The 23,870-nt window shown below is 32.5% G+C and overlaps 1 protein-coding gene across 6 annotated transcripts in view; it reads left to right on the top strand.

The window, feature by feature from the left end:
- Cdk5 (Cyclin-dependent kinase 5) overlaps positions 1-23,870 on the top strand; it is a 94,107-nt gene that overhangs the window by 60,430 nt on the left and 9,807 nt on the right. For 3 of the 6 annotated variants that reach the window (XM_075381241.1, XM_075381239.1, XM_075381242.1), the window contains exon 8: positions 7,800-7,941. The exons of 1 other annotated variant lie outside the window; for it this stretch is intronic. In XM_075381241.1, coding sequence (XP_075237356.1) covers positions 7,800-7,940 — 141 coding nt within the window. In that variant the 3' untranslated portion in view covers position 7,941. Of the gene's footprint in view, positions 1-6,521; positions 6,561-7,799; positions 20,509-23,870 lie in introns of those variants that run through there. 2 more of the 6 variants (XM_075381240.1, XM_075381244.1) reach the window with 2 other exon arrangements.

Raw genomic sequence — 23,870 nt, 5'->3', positions numbered from 1 at the left:
TTTTGTGTTTACCAGGTTTAAGTATTGGTACGACAGTGGTTTCTGACCAGACCAAAGGAAAAACTTGTGAGGAGAATAAACTATTGTAAATACACAATAGGTGTTGTAGTGCCGAATTAGGAAGGTGTAAAAGCATACTGAGACGGATGTTGCTGGGTCCAGGGGAGGTGTTCCACCAAGGAATGGAAGGGCACTTAGGGTTTCCCGATTTTTGTGTGATATATCTGTTAGCATTTTTCAAGTATCAGACATAAAAGAGGTAAGTTCGTCAAGGGCGTGTGCACCATCGTCATACTGTGATGGAAATGCTATATGGTAACTGTCCCAATCTGCCTTTTCAACCATCCACCTCCGTAGTCTTTTATTCACCTTGGGTCAGTATCAAAAGCTATAGTCTATCCTTCACAGTAGTGGCCACTACTGTGAAGGATCATCACAAGCCATCCAATTCAGACGAGGGAGTAAATTTGGTGAGCATATGGAGAGGTTTATGTTTGACAGTGTACCAGAAGATGAGGATATATATGTGTATGACCCATCATTCAGTAGAGGTCCAAGTCTTATCTCACTCTGTTTATCATATTTCCTCAAAAGGAGCAGAAAGATGAGCCCCAGGAAATATGATGGGCATTGAAGTCTCCTATAATTAACAACAGCGATGGGATTTGCATGAGGAGATTTGATATTTCGAAGGCTTTGAGCTCAGAATTTGGCGAGAGATACAAATTTTAGATATGCAATTTAAAGCGGACTGAGATTTTTACAGCAGCAGCATGAATGAGGGTAGCTAGTTGTAGCCTTGTAGCCGACACCTCGTTCCACATGAAAATAGAGCAACTCCACCACTCTCTCTATTATCTACAAGACAGTCGTATCTCTCACATGTATAGCCTCTGAGTGTTACCACATCTTGTTGTAATAGATGCGTTTCTTGGAAACACATTATTAATGGTTCATGTACGCGCATCAACACTCTAGCATCTTCAGTGCAAGACCGAAGACCTCTAACATTCCACTGAATAATCCTCATAAATAAAGGTAGTTAGATGCAGAAATACAGGTAAATAAATGATGAAATTAGTTATAGGTGATCCAGTTTTTATTTTTTACTTTAAGAAAATCCTATACCCTGGGATCGGGCAGTTCCTCCTGTACTATATTCTCCAGTAAACAAGGTATTTTAGGGAGAGATTTAGAAAAATGGAAAGTTGCAGGTGACATCCTAGAGGAGGTGGTTGTGTGGACTCAGTTAATAGGGAGCTTATTTGGTGGCTTATTACCAGCTGTCTTTACTTCTGTCTGCAAAGGTAAAACTTAAGGACAGGAGCTTTCAGAGTATCCCACTAGTGTTAGTTTCACTGGTTGTAACTAATGACTTCTTATTCATCTTCGTTAACTCAGAAATAATTGCAGTAAGTTAAGCAACCTGATCAGATAACATCTGAATAAGCTTTTTCTGCTCATTGCAGAATCCGCATTGTTGGTTATCTGCATTTAAAAGGAATTTTCCTTGATGTCATGTTGGTGAAAGAGATATCGGATTTAACTAAGTTAAGAGAGTTGATTAAGTTTCTGTACTCTCTTTGTACGGCTGGAAAGGATAGTTTCTGCTCCATACAGATTCTGAGAATTGCAGTCTCTTCTTTAAAAGTTGGGCAATCTGAGGAGGGAGTTGTATGTAATCCACTGCAGTTCACACATTTCTTGTTTTCTTGGCAGTTGGTGTCACTGTGGCCTTCCTTAGCACATCGAGTACATATCTCTGTTTTTGAGCAAGACGTTGTGTGACCATAATCATGTCATTTGAAACATCGCTGTAGGTTGGGTATGAATAGTCGTACTTGAGCAAATAGATAACCTACTTTTATTTTCTTTGGTGTTACCAGAAGGTTAAATGTCAAAATAAGGAATGATGTAGGTTCTCCCACTCCACTTTGCCTTTTCATTATTCACTTCACCTCCAAACTTCCTGAGTACAAAGCTCACTAGCTATTTCATTAACTTGTTAATTTGTATAGTGTTTGTATATAGTGTAAAGTGGTCTGCAGCTCTGGGTGTAGTGGGATGAAAAGCTGCAGAGGCTAGGGCCATGAGGACACCAACCCCCCCAGTGTCTTAAACAATAAGACTCCCAATCAGAGAAAACAAAGATGCTATGATTTGCTGATGATATAGTAATTCTAGCTGAGTGTAAAAAAGATTTAGAAGAAACAATGAATGGCACGGATAAAGTCCTACGCAAGAACTACTGCATGGAAATAAACAAGAGCAAATCAAAAGTAATGAAATGTAGTAGAAATAAAATAAATGAACTGCTGAATGTAAAAATAGGACAAGAAAATACTATGGATGTAGAAGAATTCTGTTATTTGGGAAGTAGAATTACTAAAGATGACAAAGCAGGAGCAATATAAAATGCCGAATAGCACAGTCAAAACGAGCTTTCAGTCAGAAACATAATTTACTTACATCAAAAATTAATTTAAAAATCAGGAAAGCATTTTTGAAAGTATGTGTTTGGAATGTAGCTTTAATTTTATGGGACCGAGGATGATTTGATTTTTTTTTATGAATCATATTATTAGACGTAGGTTTTCCGAATACAAATGTTTGTCCTTATTATTTAGATATCGACATCTAAATAATTTAACTTTCTGTTATTATCTATTTCAAATGTGAATTTTAAATTTTCATTACAAGAATGTAATTTGTAAGTATTATTAGATGTTCGTTATTTATTACCGTATATAATTAGAACATCATTGTCTGTATTAAAACTTTATGCGCATGAGTGGTACCATACACAATTTACTCTCAAAATCTTGCAAATATATTTTGACATAACTGCTGATAGTGGAAATCCCATAGATAAAGTTTTTTTTTTATATATAATATTTGTTATTAAATTCAAAATAGTTCTTATATATATTTATTATAATAGTGATTATATCTTTAATAAATTTTGGATTTTCTTGGTTACTTTTTAATTTATTTTTTTTATTTTTACTATTATTACCTTTTTTCCTAAGAATTTTATCTATTATTTTGGATATAACATAACAGGGGGTAGATTTAAAATCAATTAAAGGTCTCTTTAAGATATTTAATTTATGAATTTTTGGTGGTCAGGAACAATCGATTCAGAGGGACATAATTGAGAATGTTAATTTAAAATATTGTTATAATTAAAAATTGATCTGAATTAATAGATTAAACATCCCATTATGACCACTAATAAATTTTTTTTTATCAAACTATTTGTCGTTTTTAAATATTTGCTAGGTCATTGATGAGTGGTAAAGGCATGAGTGGTACCATACACAATTTACTCTCAAAATCTTGCAAATATATTTTTGACATAACTGCTGATAGTGGAAATCCCATAGATAAAGTTTTTTTTAATATTTAATATTTGTTATTAAATTCAAAATAGTTCTTATATATATTTATTATAATAGTGATTATATCTTTAATAAATTTTGGATTTTCTTGGTTACTTTTTAATTTATTTTTTTTATTTTTACGGTAAGGTCTACAGGTATGCTAGGATACACGTTAGTTGTCATAACTAACCGTTCTAGTGTCTTTATTTATTTTTAAGCTATTTAATTAATTTAATTTATTAATCCGTAACCATTTTTCATATTAAGTGTATTAGGTAAATTCATTTTTTTCCTAAGAATTTTATCTATTATTTTGGATATAATATAACAGGGGGTAGATTTAAAATCAATTAAAGGTCTCTTTAAGATATTTAATTTATGAATTTTTGGTGGTCAGGGACAATCGATTCAGAGGGACATAATTGAGAATGTTAATTTAAAATATTGTTATAATTAAAAATTGATCTGAATTAATAGATTAAACATCCCATTATGACCATTAATAAATTTTTTTTTATTAAACTATTTGTTGTTTTTAAATATTTGCTATGTTATTGATTTCCTTAGATTTATTATCGACAAAGAATTGTTTCATCAAGTTATTAGATTTTTCAATTTTCATCATAACCAGTATTTTTTTTATCTGATTTTACTGTTAAAAGTTGTTTGTAATAATTTTTCTCTTAATCAGTAAATTATTTATTTATTGATAAACAGTTTATTAGTAAATTTTTAATTTTTAATTTTGTGGATATTGAGCTGATATGTAATTTTTCCTTATATGGAGGATTCAGTGTGTTGCAATTTATTTCAGAATCTACAGCAATGCTGTTTTTATTATTCTCAGTTAAGTTGAGTTAAATTCATTAATGATGAATAATTTTTCATTATCATTAAAATTGATATTTGTTAAGTTGAAAAATTGATTACTCATGTTATTATCTGAATTTCCTTGAGAATGTATAAAATTAGTTTTTAATTTAGGTTTTTTATTATTGTTATATTAATATTGTTTCCAATTAAAAATTCTGCATCATAATTACTTTATTTTTATTTTTTATTTTGGTTTCATGAATCTTTTTTAGATATTATGTTTTTTTTATATTCAATTAAACTTCTTTCATAATCAAACATGAGTGGTCCTAAGCTTTTTAGTATTTAAATGTGTATTATGTAATTCAGTTCAATTTCTTGTAATTTAATACAATTTCTCTTTTAGTATCCTTGTTTAATCTCTTGCTTTATTCGGAAATGTTCTGCAAATCATTTTGTTGTTATCATGGCTTTATTGTACTGGAAATTATTTACTTTTATGATTGCTTATTTAGAAATTAATTTTAATTTTCAGGCACGATTTATTAAATGTATTATATTATAATACGCAGTTTATAAAAGTAAAAAATGTTTTTACTTAGTTAACATTCATAATTATTTTACAGAAAATTAATCGTTGAGATTCATATTATTCCTTTGTAGTGTTAAATTATATTTTAAATTCTATTAAATAAAATAAAAATATTAATTAAATACTAATTTAGGATTATTAGAAATTAAAACAGAAGTTGAAAAATTAAATTTAATAAACCACAACTTACTGCCAAATTTATAAATTAAAAATGCCAATTAAAAATTCTGCATCATAATTACTTTATTTTTATTTTTTATTTTGGTTTCATGAATCTTTTTTAGATATTATGTTTTTTTTATATTCAATTAAACTTCTTACATAATCAAACATGAGTGGTCCTAAGCTAAGTAATAGAACAACCTAAAAAAAAAAATAATACCATCAACTTTCACAGAATCCCACGTTATCAGACTACGTAATTCTATAATTACATAAAAAAATAACAAAAACAAAATAGTAATAAAAAGAAAAAAAATGTTATTCATGAACAAAAGGTTTACCTATGAGTTCACCTATTTCTGCAATTATGTTTTAAGATTTTTATACAATATTTTTAAATTATTATAGTCCACAATGTATTGAATATACACCAAATGCTAATACTGATAAGATATGCGGATGATATTGTGGTCATATGTAATCTGGTTATAAATAATGAGCATTTGATAGTTTAAAATAAACTTAATAATTGAAATGATAATTTAAAATTTACATGCGAAATGGAAAAGAACAAAAAAAAATCGAGATATTATTTAGATATTGAAATTGAAATAAACATTAACTGTGTTTCAGTTTATTGAAAACCCACAACAAATAGCATTACAGTACATGTAAATTCTAATTGCCCGTGGTCATAAAAAATTGCTATGTATAAAATCCTGATCTTTAGAGCTGTAGGTTATTCAAGGAACAAAGAAAATAAACTCAAAAAAGAAATAGATGTAATAAAACAAATAGCAGTAGTGTTTAGTGGTTTCTGTAGTAAAATTATAGAAAAGGTATATAAAAAGCAAAGAATAAAATATCGTGATAGTTTTACAAAACTGTAACAAGAAAATCCAAAAAAATTACAATGAAATTGTTAACCGTACAGTAAGAATCTTGCAGATATCATTTCTTCCGCTCAAAAAACAAAAATTTCTGTAAATAAATGAAACTGTTTTTAACAAAATGATACTGATATCAAAAAAGGTAAGACATTACATTTCTATTATCAAAATCTGTTATTAATTTAGTATTTTCTTTAAAAAAAATACATGTTTAATGTATGTAATAGACAATAGATATATAATAATAATAATAAACAATGTTTAATTGTTCCATATAATAAGCAAAAAAAAATAAAATTTTGTTATAAAACTCGTACCAGCCTGATTTCATTTCTTAAACAACAAATAATGATAAGAATTGCATTATTTCTGTAAATTTTATATTTATTACAATTGAATAAAATTGGGCCAGTAAGAGTTTTGTAACAAATTTTTCTTTATTTTGCTTATTATATGGAACGCTTAAACATTATTTACTATCTATTGTCTACTACATACATTTAACATGTATTTTATTTTAAGAAAATTCTTATATCTTAATTTTTAAGAAAATTTCAGTAAGAAAGTTGGCTAACAAAATTTGAGGTATTTTTGAAAGTATATTTTATTACTAATCTAATTTAACTGAAATATAATGTTTTCATGCCTATTTTTTTTTTTTAATTTTCGTTTTACTGTTAGGTTAGGTCATGTTTAGAACTGTAAATGTAGTTCATTGACTGTCACCTCTTACCTTTGAAGTTCTACCGAAATCCATGATAACACAGAGATTATTAATGATTTTTCTGTAGAATACAGTTATACAAATAAAATAATAGAAAAATTACTAATGTTTTTGATAAAAAAAAATTACTGAATAGCCGAATGTATAAAAAACCGAATAACTGTATTATAAAATATTTAAGGAATAATAATAAAAATTATGAAGAGAATTCAAGAGAAATATATAAAATTAAATGTAATGAATGTAATAAAATTTATATCTGTAAAACTGATAGATCTTTTAAAAAAATAAACAGAAAGAGGAGTGTGTCTAATGTGGCCGACAATTTGTTGCAATGTAAGCATAGAATTACTGCTATAAAAATAATTTAGAAATTTTGGAAATCTGTAATAACAATAAAAAATGAGTATACATGAAAAATATTACATTTATAAATTTTAACAAAAGTGTGAAATGATTAATCAACAGATCGTTTTTGAAGATGATATTTTAATTAAAGACATAGTGAGTTATAGTGATTGGCAACAATGTTATGAATGTAGTTTTATAACGTTTTAAATTTACATCGTTCCAGTATAGCATGAAGTTGTGTTAGAAATTTTGTGGTCATTAGGGTTTATCTTTTCAATTTTTTATTTTTTATGTTTGTTATTTGTCGATGTAATTATAGAATTATGTACCGACTGATTATGCGGGATCCCGTGGAAGTCGACCATTGGTATTAGCTTTTTTTTTTTTTTTTAGTTTTTCTGATACTTTTTAGTGGTTAAGTTGTTATTTTAATCGGCATAGTGGTCAGCATGTTAATAAATTTCAGAAGGTTATAAAATTAAATATATTAGAAAAAATCAAATTGAAATATAGGTTTATCAAATTGAAATTTCATTAATTTTTTATTACATATTAGACAGTGTTTGAGGAAGAATTTCTTATAAAAACTGCAACAGATAGCAGCACTCATGCAAATTTATATGCAATTTTCATTATTTTAGTATTTTTATTTTAAAGATTTTAGTATGCAGTAACAGAATTATTTAAATCACAACTGAGGATGTGGGATCCCGCAAAAGTACTTTGAAAAATTAAGGTAAGATATGTCTTATCTCAGTATTCTGTACTAGGTGGTTTATTTAAATTAACAGTACAGAAGAATAATATGAATCTTAAAAACATTAATTTCAGTAAAATAAATTTACTGTTTTAAATTTAATTGTGATTATTATTACTATATACAGGTTGTTCCAAAGCTTAACACAAAAGGTCGAGATTTATTACAAAATCTACTTGTGTGTAATCCATCACAACGAATGGCTGCTGATGAAGCGATGGCGCATTCATATTTCAGTGATTTGAGTGCGACAATTAAAAACGATTGAGGTCAGTGATCGGTGGGTTGGCAACGCAGTGGTAATAGTAGTCGTCATGGATTACGTGCCACTGTGTAAAATGTGATAATTTCTGATATTATTTGAAAAGATAATAAATTAAGGGTTATGTTTTATTTGTTTGTTTAAGTAGATGGTAGAACTGAAATTTTAGTGAAATGTTGTCTTAAATTATTTTTAAAAGCCAAAAACGTATTTAAGTATAATTGTATTTATTCTTCCTATAATTCTCTATTGTTCTTCCTGTGGTAACTAAGGAAGAAGAAAACAGAGGTATAGTATAGAAAGGTAAGAACTGTGGAAGAAGATGATAAAACTCTTATGGGTGTCCTTCCATAATTCTATAATCGTGTAATTTAAGGATTGGCAGTAACTTCTTTAAATTGAAACTTACCGGTAAATTTAAAAATGATATGTTGTGTTGTCTTGTATCATTATTAAATGATATTCAGTGTAATCTCAATTATCCTGGAAAGTAATGAGAAGAGGATTCTCAGGTAATACATTGTATAGATAATTAAAAAAAAAAAAATTAAAAATTATACAGCTTAAGCTGTATAAAATAAGTTATAAATAAAAAAAGAAAACATATTTTTGTGAAGTCGCTGAAATTTGACATGATACCATAACACCTTAAATCCACCATCTTTAGAGACATAATTTTAAAACAAACATAAAAAATGTAAAAATAAAAGAAAATTGTCTTTTAAATTAAAAATGGTTATTTATTCGGCTCAAGAGAAATTTTTTATGTTGATTTTAAAATTATTTTTCTAATTATGGTAGTACCACCAAAAATGAGTAAAAACATCAAATTACAGGAACTATAATTATAAAGGTATGTGTTTTGTTTTTTATTTTATTCTAAATTAATATATGGAAATTAGTTGAAAGATGTGCTATAAAAATTTATTCATCTTTAGAATATATATTTTTATAAGATGTGTATGATTTTTAAACATAAACACTGTGATGTGTTCTTGCAGATTATTTAGTGATATGGAGGGGATTGAAAGGAGGTAGAGTGTGTACAAAGTTGATGGAACTCTTTGTTCCACCAGTTTTGGGATGTATTAAGATAGGAGAATAATAAGGTAACGGGGGCTAGGTAGATAGATATGGGGGAAAACTAGGACATCCTAAGTAAAAAAAAATGATTAGGCAAAGAGTTGTTAATAGAATTTTGCTCAGAGTTTGGACAATAACAAAAGGAGTGAATATAAGTTTCTTCCAGAATTTGAGAAAATTAGACTTCAAGGTGAGAAGAGGTAATACTTATTTTTTCCTTTTGTTAACCTACGCAGCAGAAAAATACACAAATGGAAGAAAAATTGAATCAGGTACAACAGCTAAAATGAATTTTTTTTAAGAAGGCTTATTTTGGGGACATTTAAGAGGCGGGATAAAAAAGTGACCTTCAAGAAAACAATTGTAAATATAGATTCTCTTTGGGAGAAATGGAAAGATGAAAGTAAAGTAGTTTGGACCATTTTACCTTTTGAAATAGAATTTTGGTTTGAGCAATTACCAAAAAAATGAGAGTAACAGACCAAGGAATAGACAAATACTCAAAGGGACTGTATAGTCTGTGATGAATTACAGTAGAGGATGAATAACTGATTAAAGAAGGTTTTTGGACAGAAGCAGTGGCAATTAACCCGAGAAAATTTGGAAGAAAGAATCTGAATATTACAATTAAAACATCTTTATTGATTTAAGTAGATTAATTTTCATTAAAAAATAATAAAGAAAAAATATTAGTTAATAAATAAAATTAAAACATTAATTAATTTATCTATAAAAAAAACCTCCTTAAATTATTGAAGAGTGCATTTTGTTTATTATTATTATTATTATTATTATTATTATCTTTTATGACTGCATAGTTACTGACTTTAGTCAGGCCATTATCCAAGTCTCTTCGAATGGACTATTTGGGCCTTGCGGCGGTCCTTCGAGTACTTTTTCATTCGTTCCAATCTTCATGCCCTTTCTAGTGTTGAAAATGTTCGTTTTGTGAGTGTGAAGCGAGTGTTTTTATTCTTGATCTTCTTGTTTAATTTTATCTTACCTGTTGTGTCTTCTGGTGTAAGGCCAATTTTCTTTTAGATCCTCTGATTCATGACATCCTGTCTTGGTGTTTATCAAGTTGAGATTGCACGGTACTAGCTATTTCAGAATTTTTCAATCTTGCATCCTCATGATATGTCTAAAAAATCACAGTATCAATGATGGGTTCTAACTCTTTGTACACTTCATTGGACCACTGCCTGTCTTTCTGATATTTTTTATTGATGCAGGTTCTTCCAATTTTCTGGAGACTATCTGTCTTTGTTTTTTCTGGTGGAAGAGTGTTTCTGTTGCATAAGTGGCTTCCAGTTTTATAACTGTGTTGTGTATTATTTTTACCTTTATCGATAGGCATTTTTTATTGTAAGTGTACCAGGTTAATTTTTGAGCTTTAGCTAGTTTGTTTCTTCTTATTTGCATCCAGGGTTTTCCATTTAGGTTGTTTGTTATTATTTCTCCAAGGTATTTAAATTGGGTTATATTTTGATTTTATTACTGTTTATGTTTACTTCTTTTACCATTACTTCTTAACCATTGTGTTGGTTTTTGGGCCATAATTTATGTCTTTTCAAATGATATTTTGAGGCCAATTTTATTTGCAATGTTTTGAAGTTTTAATATCTGTGATTTAGCTTCATTGATGTTGTTTGCTAGCAGTCCCAAGTCATTGACGAAACCAAGAGAGTTTGTTTTGATTTTCCAGCTTATTTTTACATTTGGGGAGCATTTTGTGAGCCATTCCTTCATTACCTTTTCTAGAGCATAGATGAATAATAGTAGTGAGAGCCTGTCGCCTTGGCGCAGTCCTGTTTAGATCTTAAATGGTCCCAAGAGCTCCCTCTGAATTTTACCTTTGAATTAGTGTTTGTGAGGGTCAGTTTTTTCATGTTTATTAATTTGGTATGTAGTCAGGTGTCTTAGAATTATTATTAGGGATTCTCTGTGGATGCATTCATAAGCTTTCTTAAAATCTACAAGTGTTATTAACATGTCTGTTTCTTTTCCTGTTGTAGTCCATTATTAGCTTGAGACTCATGATCTGGTCTGGATAGCTCCTCCAAGGTCTGAAGCATCCCTGGTATTCTCCTAGTTCTTTCTCAAGTTGTAAACCGATCTTGTTGAAGATGATTCTTGAAAGAATTCTTTATGTTGTGTTTAAGAGTGAGATTACCCCGTAATTGTTAGTCTTTTTTTGTCCCCTTTTTTGTGTATTAGATGGATAAGGACTGTCGTCCTGTGTTCTGGTAATTCTGTGACCCAGATGTTGATGAGCAGTTTTTGCTGATTTCCTGCATGTTTTTAGATCTCTACAAAAATCTGATCTACTGCTTTGCAATTCGTCATCTTGCCCAGTGTTTGGTAGACTTCTTTTATTGTGGTAGGGTTCATTTTTTCTCATGGTGTTGTTGTTACTGGGGTGCTGGGAGTTGAAGTTAAGGAGTTATGTTGGTTCTTCGCAATTTAGAAGTTTTTTGAAATATGAAGCTAGGATTTCTGTGTTGTCTATATTTTTGTGGGCTAGTTTACTGTTTTCATTCATTATTACTAGGGTTAAGCGGGGGGGTTTGTATTTTTGAAGCTGATTTTTTTTAAGATTTTGTAGTAGTCTCTCAACTGTGGTTTTTTTTTTAATTCCTCTGTTGACTTCAGTGTGTCTTTATGGTGTTTTCTTTTTATTCTCCTTAGGGTTTGAGTGGAATCTTTTCTTTGTTTACTAGATTTTGGAAGGATGTTTCTACTTTTTGGGATTGGTGAAAGAGCCACGCTTGATGTCTTTTCTCCACTTTTTCATCACATTTGCTGTTCCACTCACTATTGTTGTTTTTTACGGGATTTTATTGGGGCTAATTCTTCTGCAATTTAAGATTGTTGTCTAGATCTTCAAGTTTATCCACAATTGTTATTTTTTCTATTGCTTTTTGGTAATTTTCATTCTTGATTAGTTGGATAGGGTCCATTCTTCTTTGAGTTTTAAGGGTTTGGTTTTGTCACTTTTTTTGGGGAGTAAATTTAACTTTTGACTTTAAATTTTGACTACATAGAGATCTGAGCCTGTGTCTACTCCTCAGAGGACTTTTACGTTGTAGACGTGGTTTTTTTTTGTTATAGAGGTAGAGGAATCCCATTTATAAATGCCTTAGCAGTGTTGGGCTTGCTAACAGGTACCGCAAGATGTTGTTTGCATATATTTACCTGCACACTACTGACCCCTAGCTACTCACCCTTGGCTACCAATTTCTTGGAATCGCTTAAAGAAGCAGTTCATCATGATGGGGGGGGGGGGGATATGCCTTCTTACACATTGAGACACCACAGTACAGATTAATCCACATCATATGTACGTCAAATATATCATTCACACAAAATACAACATACTAGTACCCACACAAACAAATAACAAGAAACACAAGAATAATAACATACATCATTCCACAAAGAAGACATCTTTGTCTTCTTAAAATTAAACATAAGAAACATCACAATCCATCGCAAAACCTCAAGCTCACAAGAAATCAGTAAAATAAGCAACGTATGGTACATCAAAAGAAACATAAAGCATCATATTACAAGAACATCAAAGTAAAATAAACATACATAAAGATTAAAACGACACACTACACCTTACATCACAACTAATCATCCACTTCACATCAGGCAAAGCAGATACATACCTCATACTATCTAGGGTCACCATTAAACGCATGGGCAGAGTGCCACTGGCCTCTTCACACCCCCTCTCTTTTTTCCTGTTTAGCCTCCGGTAACTACCGTTTAAATAATTCTTCAGAGGATGAATGAGGATGTTATGTATGAGTGTAAATGAAGTGTAGTCTTGTACATTCTCAGTTCGACCATTCCTGAAATGTGTGGTTAATTAAAACCCAACCACCAAAGAACACCGGTATCCACCATCTAGTATTCAAGCCTCTTCACACCCAGACAACCCCCATATGCTCTGATGCAGGCCTCTTCATACACATGAACTTTTCTCGTAACTATTCTGATGTAGTCCTCCACCGCCTTCCATTGTGCCTCATTCTGTGTAAGAATCTGTTGGGTTTCTTCAGGGCAGAGAGCAGAACACATGGTCATGACTCAGTTTGCCCAGCATCTATCTAGATATGCTTATCAAAGAATCAGGGATACACAAACAAAGTATGAAGGGGATCTCCTACTCTTCCTCCTCACACTCTGAGCAAGTGTGAGCATGGTCAAGCCCAAATCTAAACAGGTAGGATCTAAATCCATGACTCACCAGGAATTGTGTTAGTTCATAGTCCAGTGAGCCATGGTCCCTTCGGCACCACCCCTTGATATCACTTATAAGCTGGTGGATCCATTGACCCTTTGTGGCCTGGTTCCACTGTTCCTACCATATTTGCATCATCTCATATATTTCTTTAGTCTGTCACGCCTTTTCTTCTGCAGGGAGTGGGCCCAGTTTCCTTAGCCTACAACGCTGCATAATTACCAAATCTATAGGTGGGAGACCCGCTAAAACCTCTGCCGCCTCTCGTGATATCATTCGTAGGCCGATGCTATCCAAAGGCAGCACTTCATATTAACAGATTACATTTTCTCGCTGTATTTTACATATTTAAGTACAGCTGAGCACCAGACAACAGTGTTAAGTGCACCACTCCAGTCAGCAGCCTCCTCCTCTGCTGTATGAGCTCTCCTGTGTTCAGAAGGCAGGTGATCAGCCTCCTCACAGGCCTGGAGTGCATAGGCTCCAAACCTAATTCTGGAGTCTACCCATACACCCAGATGTTTTATTGCTGGTTGGGAGACTATTTTTACAATCTAGCATCACTCTCAATGTTGGCCTCCTTTTGGCAGCAGAGATGACAACCAACACTGTTTTTTCCGGAGCCAAGGTTAATCCAGCCCTGGCTATCCACAATTTGATACTAGTATAAGATGTACGTATTTTGACAGTGACATCCTGCTGCGTGTCGCTTCAACAACCAATGCGAGATCATCAGCATAACCAAATAAAGTCACTGCTTGTGGGAGAGCAACATGAAACACACCATTATATGCTGTAGTCCAGAGTGTCGGTCCACGGACTGACCTCTGTGACACCTCTTTATCCAGATTCCTTTCTACTTTCCCATCCTGCATCTCGCATAACAGCCTACAACCAGAGAGATACGATTTTACCATCTAGCACAAATAACTGGGAACCCCCAAATCCTCCAAAGATCACAGTATTGCCGTGTTCAGAATGGAATTAAAGGCATTTCTGACATCCAAGGTGGCAAGGATGCAGATCTTGCCACCACCTCCTCTCAAGACTCTTCTAGCCACTTCACAGATGGCCAGCCTCTGTGTCAAGGGTGGACCTACTCCTGCGAAAACCAATTTGGTTCGGAGAAAGCCCGCCCTGCTCCTCCAACACTCCAGTAATCCTTACCAGAAATATTCTCTCCACCACCTTTGCCAGTGCGTCTATCATGGCCAGCGATTGGTAAGAGGAGAGAAGTGCTGGATCCTTCCCTGGTTTAGGAACCAATACCAGCTTCTGGCACTTCCATCTGCTCAGAAAGACCCCTTCCTTTAGACAAGAATTATATGCATCCAAGAAAAATTTTGGTGCAGTCCGAGTTGCTACCTTAATCACCATATTCAGCAGCACATTTGGACCAGGTGCCTTGGCAGACTTGTGTGCATGCAATCGCTGCCTACAGCTTCTCACTAGTAAACAGCAGAGGAGCCTCAGAAACTCCTCATCATCAGGCAGCATTTCATTCTCGCAGGGGAAGAGCTCATCCACAATATTCAAGATCTCAAGTGTGCACGTCATAGGTGATGCTCTAGGTCTTATTGCACTTTTTACTAATACCGCATATTTTTTCTAATCCCACAAGTCAGATTCGATCTCCTGTATTAGCTGACTCCAGCATCTTTTTGACTGAGCGATAAGCTTAGCTAGCCCTTTCCTGTAGACCTTGTACCGCTTCATGTGCATGACCTCACAGACTGCAGGTATGTCCTGGTTATGCGCCTCCGAACCTGTGACACTCGCTTCTCTTATGTGCTATGTCTTTTATCCACCAATACATAGGAGGGCGTCCCTATCTGATTTACTTACGAGGAAGAACAGAACAGGCATCTTCAAGGGATCCTGCAAGCAAGAAGCCTTCTCTTCCGCAGTGCTATCTCCACATACTTCTTGTAAATCGAGCCTCTCAACAAAAATCGAGCTGCGTCCCTTGTACTCCAGCCCATAAATGTGGGTGTGCCAGTTTCAACAGATCCGTTGCCAGCAATCATTATCAGGACAGCCTGATATGTTCACTGGCCATATAGCCGTCCCATACTCTTCAGTCAGTAATCCGAGTGGCGACCTCAGGTGAGGCAAAAGTGATATCCCCAACGGACCTTCAGAAGGTGTACTCTCCCCCAGCATTGAGCACAACCAAGTCCAATTCTGCGACCATATCCATCAGCACAGCACTTCACTCATTTGTCCTGATTGATCCCCAATCTGTTGACCAGGCATTAAAGTCGCCAGCCAGCAGGTCCAGCCAACGTGCTTGTACGTCCCTCAATATGGTGGTCAGAATCTCTTTATATGCCTCTACAGTGACATTGGGGGAGAGGTAACACGAGTAGTAGAACACTGGGAACCCTCATCCTCACAAAGCCAATACCCTGAAGAACATCCTGCATAGGGTGAGACACGCACGACCATCCTCAGACACAATCCAGCGTGAGTGTGATGAGGGTGTATAAGGCTCAGAGATGAGTGCAATATCCACACCCGTCTCTGTCACATACTTGACAAGCATGTCCTGTACCAGTACAGAGTGGTTTGCATTTAACTGTATAATTCTCATTAGGATGTCAAGGGTTGTCCAGTGCTCCCCCAATTCTCTATTATTTTCCTTTCTTGCTGCCTTGGGGCATTTGTCACTCCCAGTCCAATGCCCCTCAGTGTTAACAGGTGAAACATTTCTGAGCACTGCTGCTCAGTGTCCAACTCTCCCACAGTTAAAACACAGAACCGCCCTTGCAGTCCCACACCACATGTTCTAATTCGAAGAGCACCTGTAGCATTGCTGAGGGAGTTCCACAGCATCCATCCTGCAGGATATCAATCTGATTTTGACCTGGCCCTTCTGTGCTACGGATACAACAAGAGGTGTGCCAGTAATCGACATGTAGCCATACCAGTCTCCTCATAGCCCGGCCTGACTTGTCAATTTTAGATCTTCTGGTATTACCTGCTTCCAGCCCTTGAAGGATCTCATCCATTTGTATATCATTTTCCAGGTTTTATATTCGAAGAAAGGCATTTTTCACCTTAGTGGTGATGTTCCCACCCTTAATAGAAGTTGCTATTATTCTTTTAAGAGCACCAGTAGTGCCCTTATCTTCCTTGACCCTGATCCCATGTTGTTACTTGTTCTCCTTATGGAGAGTATTTCCACAGTCTAGGAACAACCACCTCATTTTTAAATATCTTAATTCGGTCAGCATAAGATGCATCTGTATGAAGACGTGGTCTAACTGCCATTATCGTTTGATGTAGTCTGGATGTTTCAAGTTCTTTTGGGCTTGCCATTTTCCGAGATGTCACGGTATCTTCTTTCCCTACCTAGTTGAGCATTGAAGTCTCTGATTAATTGTTTAACATTGTTTTTGGGGACGTTATTTATGTTCAGGCTGAGTAGATCCCAGAACTTTCCTGTTTCTTTACAATCTTTTGGAGAGTTAATTTTATTATTAACGGGTGTATGAGCATTTATTTTATTAAATGTTTTTAGGGTGAGTGTTGAGATTCTCAAGGACTGTGACTTGAATTCTTGTATGGAGTTTATTATTTTGAGGCTAACCACAAAAGCCTGTTCCAAACTGTAGGACATTTTTCATCACTCTTCCCAGTATACCTTTGTATTCCTAGAACAGTATTTCTTTGTCTCGGGAATGGTCAACCTGAGACTGTACAAGACTACACTTCATTTACGTTCATTTGTTTCATCCTCTGAAGTAATACCTTATGGTGGTTCCAGAGGCTAAACAGAAAATAGATATGGAACCTCAAGGATATAGGCTCTACAAAGGTAGAGCCTATATCCTTGAGGTTTCATGGCGTTCTGGTCAGTGTTTCCTACACATCTATGATTTGAATTTTTTGTTAGTCTATTAGGCCAGCTACTGTTTTTAGTTTACCAGTCTGCACGAGCGAATTTACATTTTGTGTGGAAATGTAGGTGATTTGCTTCAGTTTGATTTTGGACTTTGTATTTTTCTTGTTTGTGTGTATAGTTTTGGGGCATTCCAATGCTTCTGATCGCAAGTTATCGTCTAAGTGGCAGCCCACCATATCTGAATGCTGCCTTCTCTGAACTCTGATGTTGCTTGGTTCAGCAGGTGGAGTATTGCTTAAAAGACCTTTCATGATTGTTTGTCAAGGGGTCACCTGTGATAGTTCTAGGTCCCTAGTTATAACTATAGATGTGATGTAGTGAGGTTTGATTTAATGATAAATGAAGATGTGAAGTTTGTTTATATTCAGTTCACTGGACAAATTTCTGCTATATGTTCTGGGTATATCCAGATGCACCTCATGTAGGCTTAATTCAACTTTTGTTAAAGTCGTTATTTTGGAGAAAAGTTACAAAGTCTGATCCTAAACAGTAGCCGCATTTTGTTTTATTGTATCAGATTCTTTCTTTTTAATGGATTATTGTAGTTAATTACAGAATGTTATTTTATTACTTGATAAAATTTTCTTCAAGTAATTACTTGAAGAAATATTTTTCAGTCCTAATATCGGATTTTGTTTTCTGAAAGTCGCTTGATTTCTCCGTTCTATACATAGTAGGATATTCATTATAATCATCAAAGAATTATTAATGTAAATTCACTGAAATGGAAAGTGAAACTTACAGTTCATCATCGGATATCTTAATTTTCACTATTTTAAACCATAAACAGTTCACACTTAGCGTGTAAAGATTGAACATCAAACAGCAGTCGATGATTGCAATTGTTATTTATCAGTCATTAACGTGAAACATATTGCTATTGTTTCTGAAACTGAAAAAATTGAAGAACAGCATATGCGTGTGAAATAGAACCATCACTTGTAGCTATAGAATATCTTAAAAACTGAAAATATATAAGCCACAGATTAATGATTATTGCAGTCTATGATAGTTCAAAATGGTATTTACAGCGATAGAAGTGTTAGACTTTTTCTGTAGATTTATATCTAGTCGTGCCATGAGCAGTTTCTTTTTCTACATTAATGAATTTTACTGATGCCACTATTTATCAATACTTTTGACATTGACTCTTTCCATTGCTCATTCATTCATTATTTTTACCAAATGATAAGAATGTTACAATAATGCAAGTCGAACGGGTTGTCAAAATTGTTTGTCAGTTCATGGCGCCATAACTTGTAAAGAGAATAGTACTTCTTTTTTGTGATTTTGGTTTGTTTCTTTTTGCTGTATAGGAAACAAATTTCAACATTACAGTGATTTCATTTATGAAATCGTACTCTAAGCTCTGCTAAAGCTACATATTAAGCGATTAATATTTTACATTATCAGACAATAACGTATGATAATCAATACGCTATGAGTTTTTTGCTGAAAGATCCTTCTCACTCATAATCTAAGATTAGAAGTTTATAAGTAGACCAGACTGAATCGGAATTATTATTATGCATGATTTTATATTGCTTTAGTAAAATTAATTAGATGTTACAACGGCCCGATTTTGAATATACTCGTATTTCATAAATTCTTCCTTTACATATTAAATAGTGTATAATTGGCAGCTAATGTATAATAATTAGTAGCTTCTGTTAATGTATAATTAACAGTATTTGTATTAAAAAATGTTTATTGTACTAAACGTATGCTATTTTTAATGACTATTCTTAAAATTTATTTTTTTAAAAATCATATTTTTCTTTCCTTTCGTACATAAATCATAAAAGTCGATAATATTAGAATTTTGCCTATAGATTAAAATTAGGGACTTCATGCTTATTTTGAATCCTGACCGTCTTCACTTTTATAGTGGACTAGACGCTTGTCTTTAGTAAGCTTCACCAATTATAATTGATTATGGACACTTCTTTAAGGTTTTTTCACGCATTCAAAATTCAGTTCTTGCCAAAAAGTGTCATCGTTCACTTTCTTAAATCGTACATTTAACTTTAGTCTTATGATGAAACTTCCTACATAAAAGACTTATTAATCAAAATTCCCTTGATTTGACACCATATTTGATTTGTTAGAATATTCTAATTTATTATGTCATGTCAGCTGCAATGAAAGTGTTATAGTTTTAATTATTTTTTATGATATTATCATCGGTTGAATCTTTTGCTAAAATGCACCTGAAGTGAATTAATTTAAAAAAAAAAAAAAATCTACTAGTGGGAGAAACAGGTTTAATTTTCTCTTTTTTTTTTAACACATCCTGTGTTAGGAGATGTAAAAAATAAGTTATCAATCAAGAGAGAAAGAGGATAATTAGTAAATATTTAAAGTTAAGAAATAGCAGTACTACTATGAGTAGTTAATGGTACTTTAAGTTATTTACAGATTTAACTGTACATACTGTACATGTAAATAGCACTGCTGTGAATATCAATGAACATGGTCTGGGTGAGAAAATAAGAGTAGTGTTAACTTTTTTTTTTTGTTAAAAGGTTGATATCTTAAGAACCGTATATAGGGTCCGGAAAAATAGAATTTACTATTTTTAAATTTCATTCACAGGTATTATTATACATCTTAGTCTTCGATTCAAAATATAAAAATACAATAAAATCAAGTTGTAAAATATGATCTATATTTAACCTGCACTATTTGGCTAATAATGCAATATCTGAACAAATTTCTGTCCAAATCCAACCACAAATTTCAAGAAATAATAACAATTACGAGAGGTTACATCTAAAGTAAGGACCGTTTCATTGTAAAAATATATACTCTGTAAACTATAAATATTTTTTATTTTAAAAACGTACGACCACGTATTTCACAGTCAGTGGCAATATCGATTTTCCTATTCATTTTATAACGTAATAGCTCGCACATAATCAAAGGTACAACAATGCATTGTGTACATTACTAGCGTGGCGATGAACAACACAGGTTCGCCAACCTTAAGGAGAGAAATTTTCCAGTGGTCTTTACATTAGAGATATTCCTTTTGGTTAATAGCCTAGCGGTTTTGAGTTTTAAGCAAACATCTGTAAATATCTGATCCACTTTGCTTTTTTATTGTTTTGTTTGTGGTAACTGGAGTTTATAATGGATATTTTACATTCACCTCTTGTTTATTTTATTTTTTTACATTATGTGGGATCACATTACAGCTTTTTTGCTTTATTTTACTTTTCTCGTAGTATATTGCCACCTGAAAAAATTATTTTTCTCTGTTTTTTGTAATAGAAAACTTAATGTAATATTTAAAAATAAAATGTCAAGAGGCATTCTTTTTTTATATTCCTCCAACGATAATATTTTTGTTCATTCAAACGGAAAAAAAGACTTCATTTTATCAATAATAATTGTATTTAATAATCTTGAGGATTAAATAATAAAAGATAAATAATAATATTATATGTTATATATTTACTATATATAATATAAAGAATCTCTTAATGAGAATTGTTGAATATTGATAAATTCAATTATGCAAGTGTTGCTGCCATCCATGCGTACTGGAAATGAAAATATCTTAATTTTTTTTCTCATATTATCTTTTACATATCAGATATTATCATATCAATCAGCCCACTGGTATAATGTGTTATAAGTAAAACAAAGTCGGGATAAAATGATTTGCAAATATGCGACAAGAAAAGTTTTGTTGCAATCGAGTGTTGAAAGAAGAATTTTGTGAAAAAATTTTTTTATTGAAAACTGTACTATTATTAATACTGATGTTTTAATAAACATTAATTAGCATCGATTTTAAGTTATCAAAAATGCTATAAGGATTATTTATATGATGTTAAATTATAATATTTTAGATTGCAGAGATTATTTTCTACTTTCAAAATAAGATACAAAACAGATCAATAAGATATGAAGTAAATGCAGAACTTGTAAAAATGTTTTAAATGTTTGCATCTTCTCCTTCAACTGTTCCAGCGAGTTGAAATTGACAATTTATATCTATTGTGAATATAAAAAATTGTCCATATCTAAAATTGAAATTTTTATGTAATTTGAAATCAGTGTATACTGCCACTCATATATTGTGTGTAGTGTAATCATGCTGGCAGTTCAAAACTCGCCAAGTTTTTTTTTTAGCATGTTCAGTGCAATTTGATCTGTTTGTTCCCCTGCAGACATCTAAAAAATAGTCCGGTTCTTGCCATGTAGGACAAAATATATCGGCAGACTACATTGAAATACACACTATATGCCGATTCATTGGTATATTTAATTCTTGCTATTAAGTATTATTTATATGTATCTTATACGCTGTTTGATTTAACCCCAGAATTTAAAATCTTAAAGATGTGAGTTCCAGCAAGCAGCAGAGGTATGGCTTTCCACCCAGCCTTTTTCTTTTGATGGTGTAAAAATGTCATCCAACAACATACATTTGTCAACAATCTTGTTGTCCTTTGGAGTACTGTTGTCTCTTTGAAATAAAACATTTTCACCTATAATTTAGAACTCTTAGCTGGGGGATAGCAGTTTTAAAAATTTTAAACGGGTTTATATGAGGGCACATACAATTGCTTTAAGATTGCTGTATTTGCATTTAATAAAAACATGTGACTGTACATCATCTGTATATGTTTGGTATGTTGGTGTATGCGACCACACATATGAAACATTGCCTTTTCACTGAACTCTATCTTGTTTAGAAATAGCTTGTTATTGTCCAACATCGGGTATGTTCATACCAAAAGCATGTCTTTTGTGGTTGTTAATTCGGGTCAAGTATTTAACTCGCGAACAGAAATATATTTCAGGTACTTAATAACTAATTTTTTTTTAAGACTTAGTTCTCTTCTGCAGCATTATACAGATTTCTTTCGACTTCTTATGTAGTCCTCCTGTTTGCCTTTAACCGAATCATTGCTTTCAAGTTACCTAAAATAATCACATCTTAAAATTTGGCTAGCCAAGAAACACAATGAGACTTCTTTTGAACCATCCACAATCCGACTAAGCGCCTGATAATACATTCTATAACTGTTGTTAATCACTGTATATGGATTCAATTCAAAACTCATTTCACAGTTAGTCATTCTCCATGAATTGTAGGTATCATGTCTTTATTACACTTGAGTATTTCAGCAATCAGAAAACAACCATAACTTTATAGACATGATGTATTTTCTTTGCTAAAAAAAATTTGCATCTTGAGCGATGATAAATTTTATATTTTATGTTAAAATTGTATAAGTTGATTTTTTAGAATATCTTTTCTTGAAAAGTTTCATTTCAGGATGATATAGAAAAAAACACATGATAATTTTAGAGCCAATAAAAAATGTTTTAACACTTTGATATGGTCCACTATTTTTACAAATTGTGTGTCTGTGTAAACAAATTATTGTACATATCAAATTCATATCTAATCTTGAAAGAAAAGTTAGGTTTGTAGTTTCTAAATGAATTAAAAATGTATTTATATAAGTGTACCACTGAACCAACAAGTCAAGACTAGTAAACTAGTAGACTAGTTTTCTACTAAAATTTCTAGTAGAAATTTTTCAAAAAATAATTTTAATTTTTAATTAATAATTTTAATACTGCTACAATTTCTTTTTTCTTTCAGTTAATACAAATTTAATTATTCAGCATTAAAAAAATTATTTCTTTTTCAAAAACAATCATTGTTGAATCTACTACCTGTTACTTTAGGATTAGCAATCGTAATTACATAATTGTTGAACCAAAACTTTTCAAGTCAAGTACCACAAAGAAGGAACAGTCAGTAAATGGTTTATAAGAGATATTTTATGTAGTAGTTTTACACAAGTACTATAGAACTCAATTTTTAAAAATTATGTTCTCAATAAGTCAAGTTTTTTCAGTAGTTTTTATTAATTTAGTATTTATTTTATTACAATGTTTTTATTTTTAATATTGTAGTAAAATTGGATATTTTTTCACAAGTGATAACACATTATATGAGAGTTGAGGTCTCTTTTATTAAATTGATTAAAACCCTAGCATAAACCAAATATTACACACCATAGTAAATTCAGATTAAAGGAAGAAACACTATGTTGTTTATCAGTTGTGGTACATACTAGTATTATAAAACAAACTAAGTTTTCAATCGACAGCTTGATGCAGGTTGTAATTTGAATTTGAAGAAAATGCTCCCTAATAATTTTCAAAGAACAAGAAACCACAAATTGTCAAATCACATGAACATAGTGACCATTCACATGTTCCTTGGTATCCAATCCATCTCTAATGTGAAGAGTGTAGCAAGGAGGTCCCTCTGAAAATTTTTTTGTCACTCCCAGAGCAATCGGTACTGATTTGGTCCCCCCAGAGACCCCCATCGGGGTCTCCCCTGGATCATAGAAACAGCCCAACTTCCGCTTCTGGATAGCCGAGCTGCCCTTCCTGTCCCTAACCTACTAGGTTCCAGGCATGCATTTCGCATGCCCTTCCCCCTCAACACGCCTTCTCATACCATCAGGGTCCTCCGTGCCATCATCGGAAGCACCCCGCTCTTGTGTGTGAGCAAGCCAAGGTGTCCTAAGCAAGGAGGCTGCCTACCTGGCACTAGACGTTGCCACATTTCGTCCCGACTTCCTTCATTTTTTTGAAGTCGCAAACAAATACATCAAATGTACAAGACGAAAAACAATTACAATTCAGAATGTAC

This window comes from Lycorma delicatula, chromosome 13 (genome assembly GCF_047948215.1).
Source record: "Lycorma delicatula isolate Av1 chromosome 13, ASM4794821v1, whole genome shotgun sequence".
Classification (NCBI taxonomy): Eukaryota; Metazoa; Arthropoda; class Insecta; order Hemiptera; family Fulgoridae; genus Lycorma; species Lycorma delicatula.
Note: the sequence above shows the minus strand (reverse complement) of the source record. Positions and strands in the feature narration are given on the sequence as shown.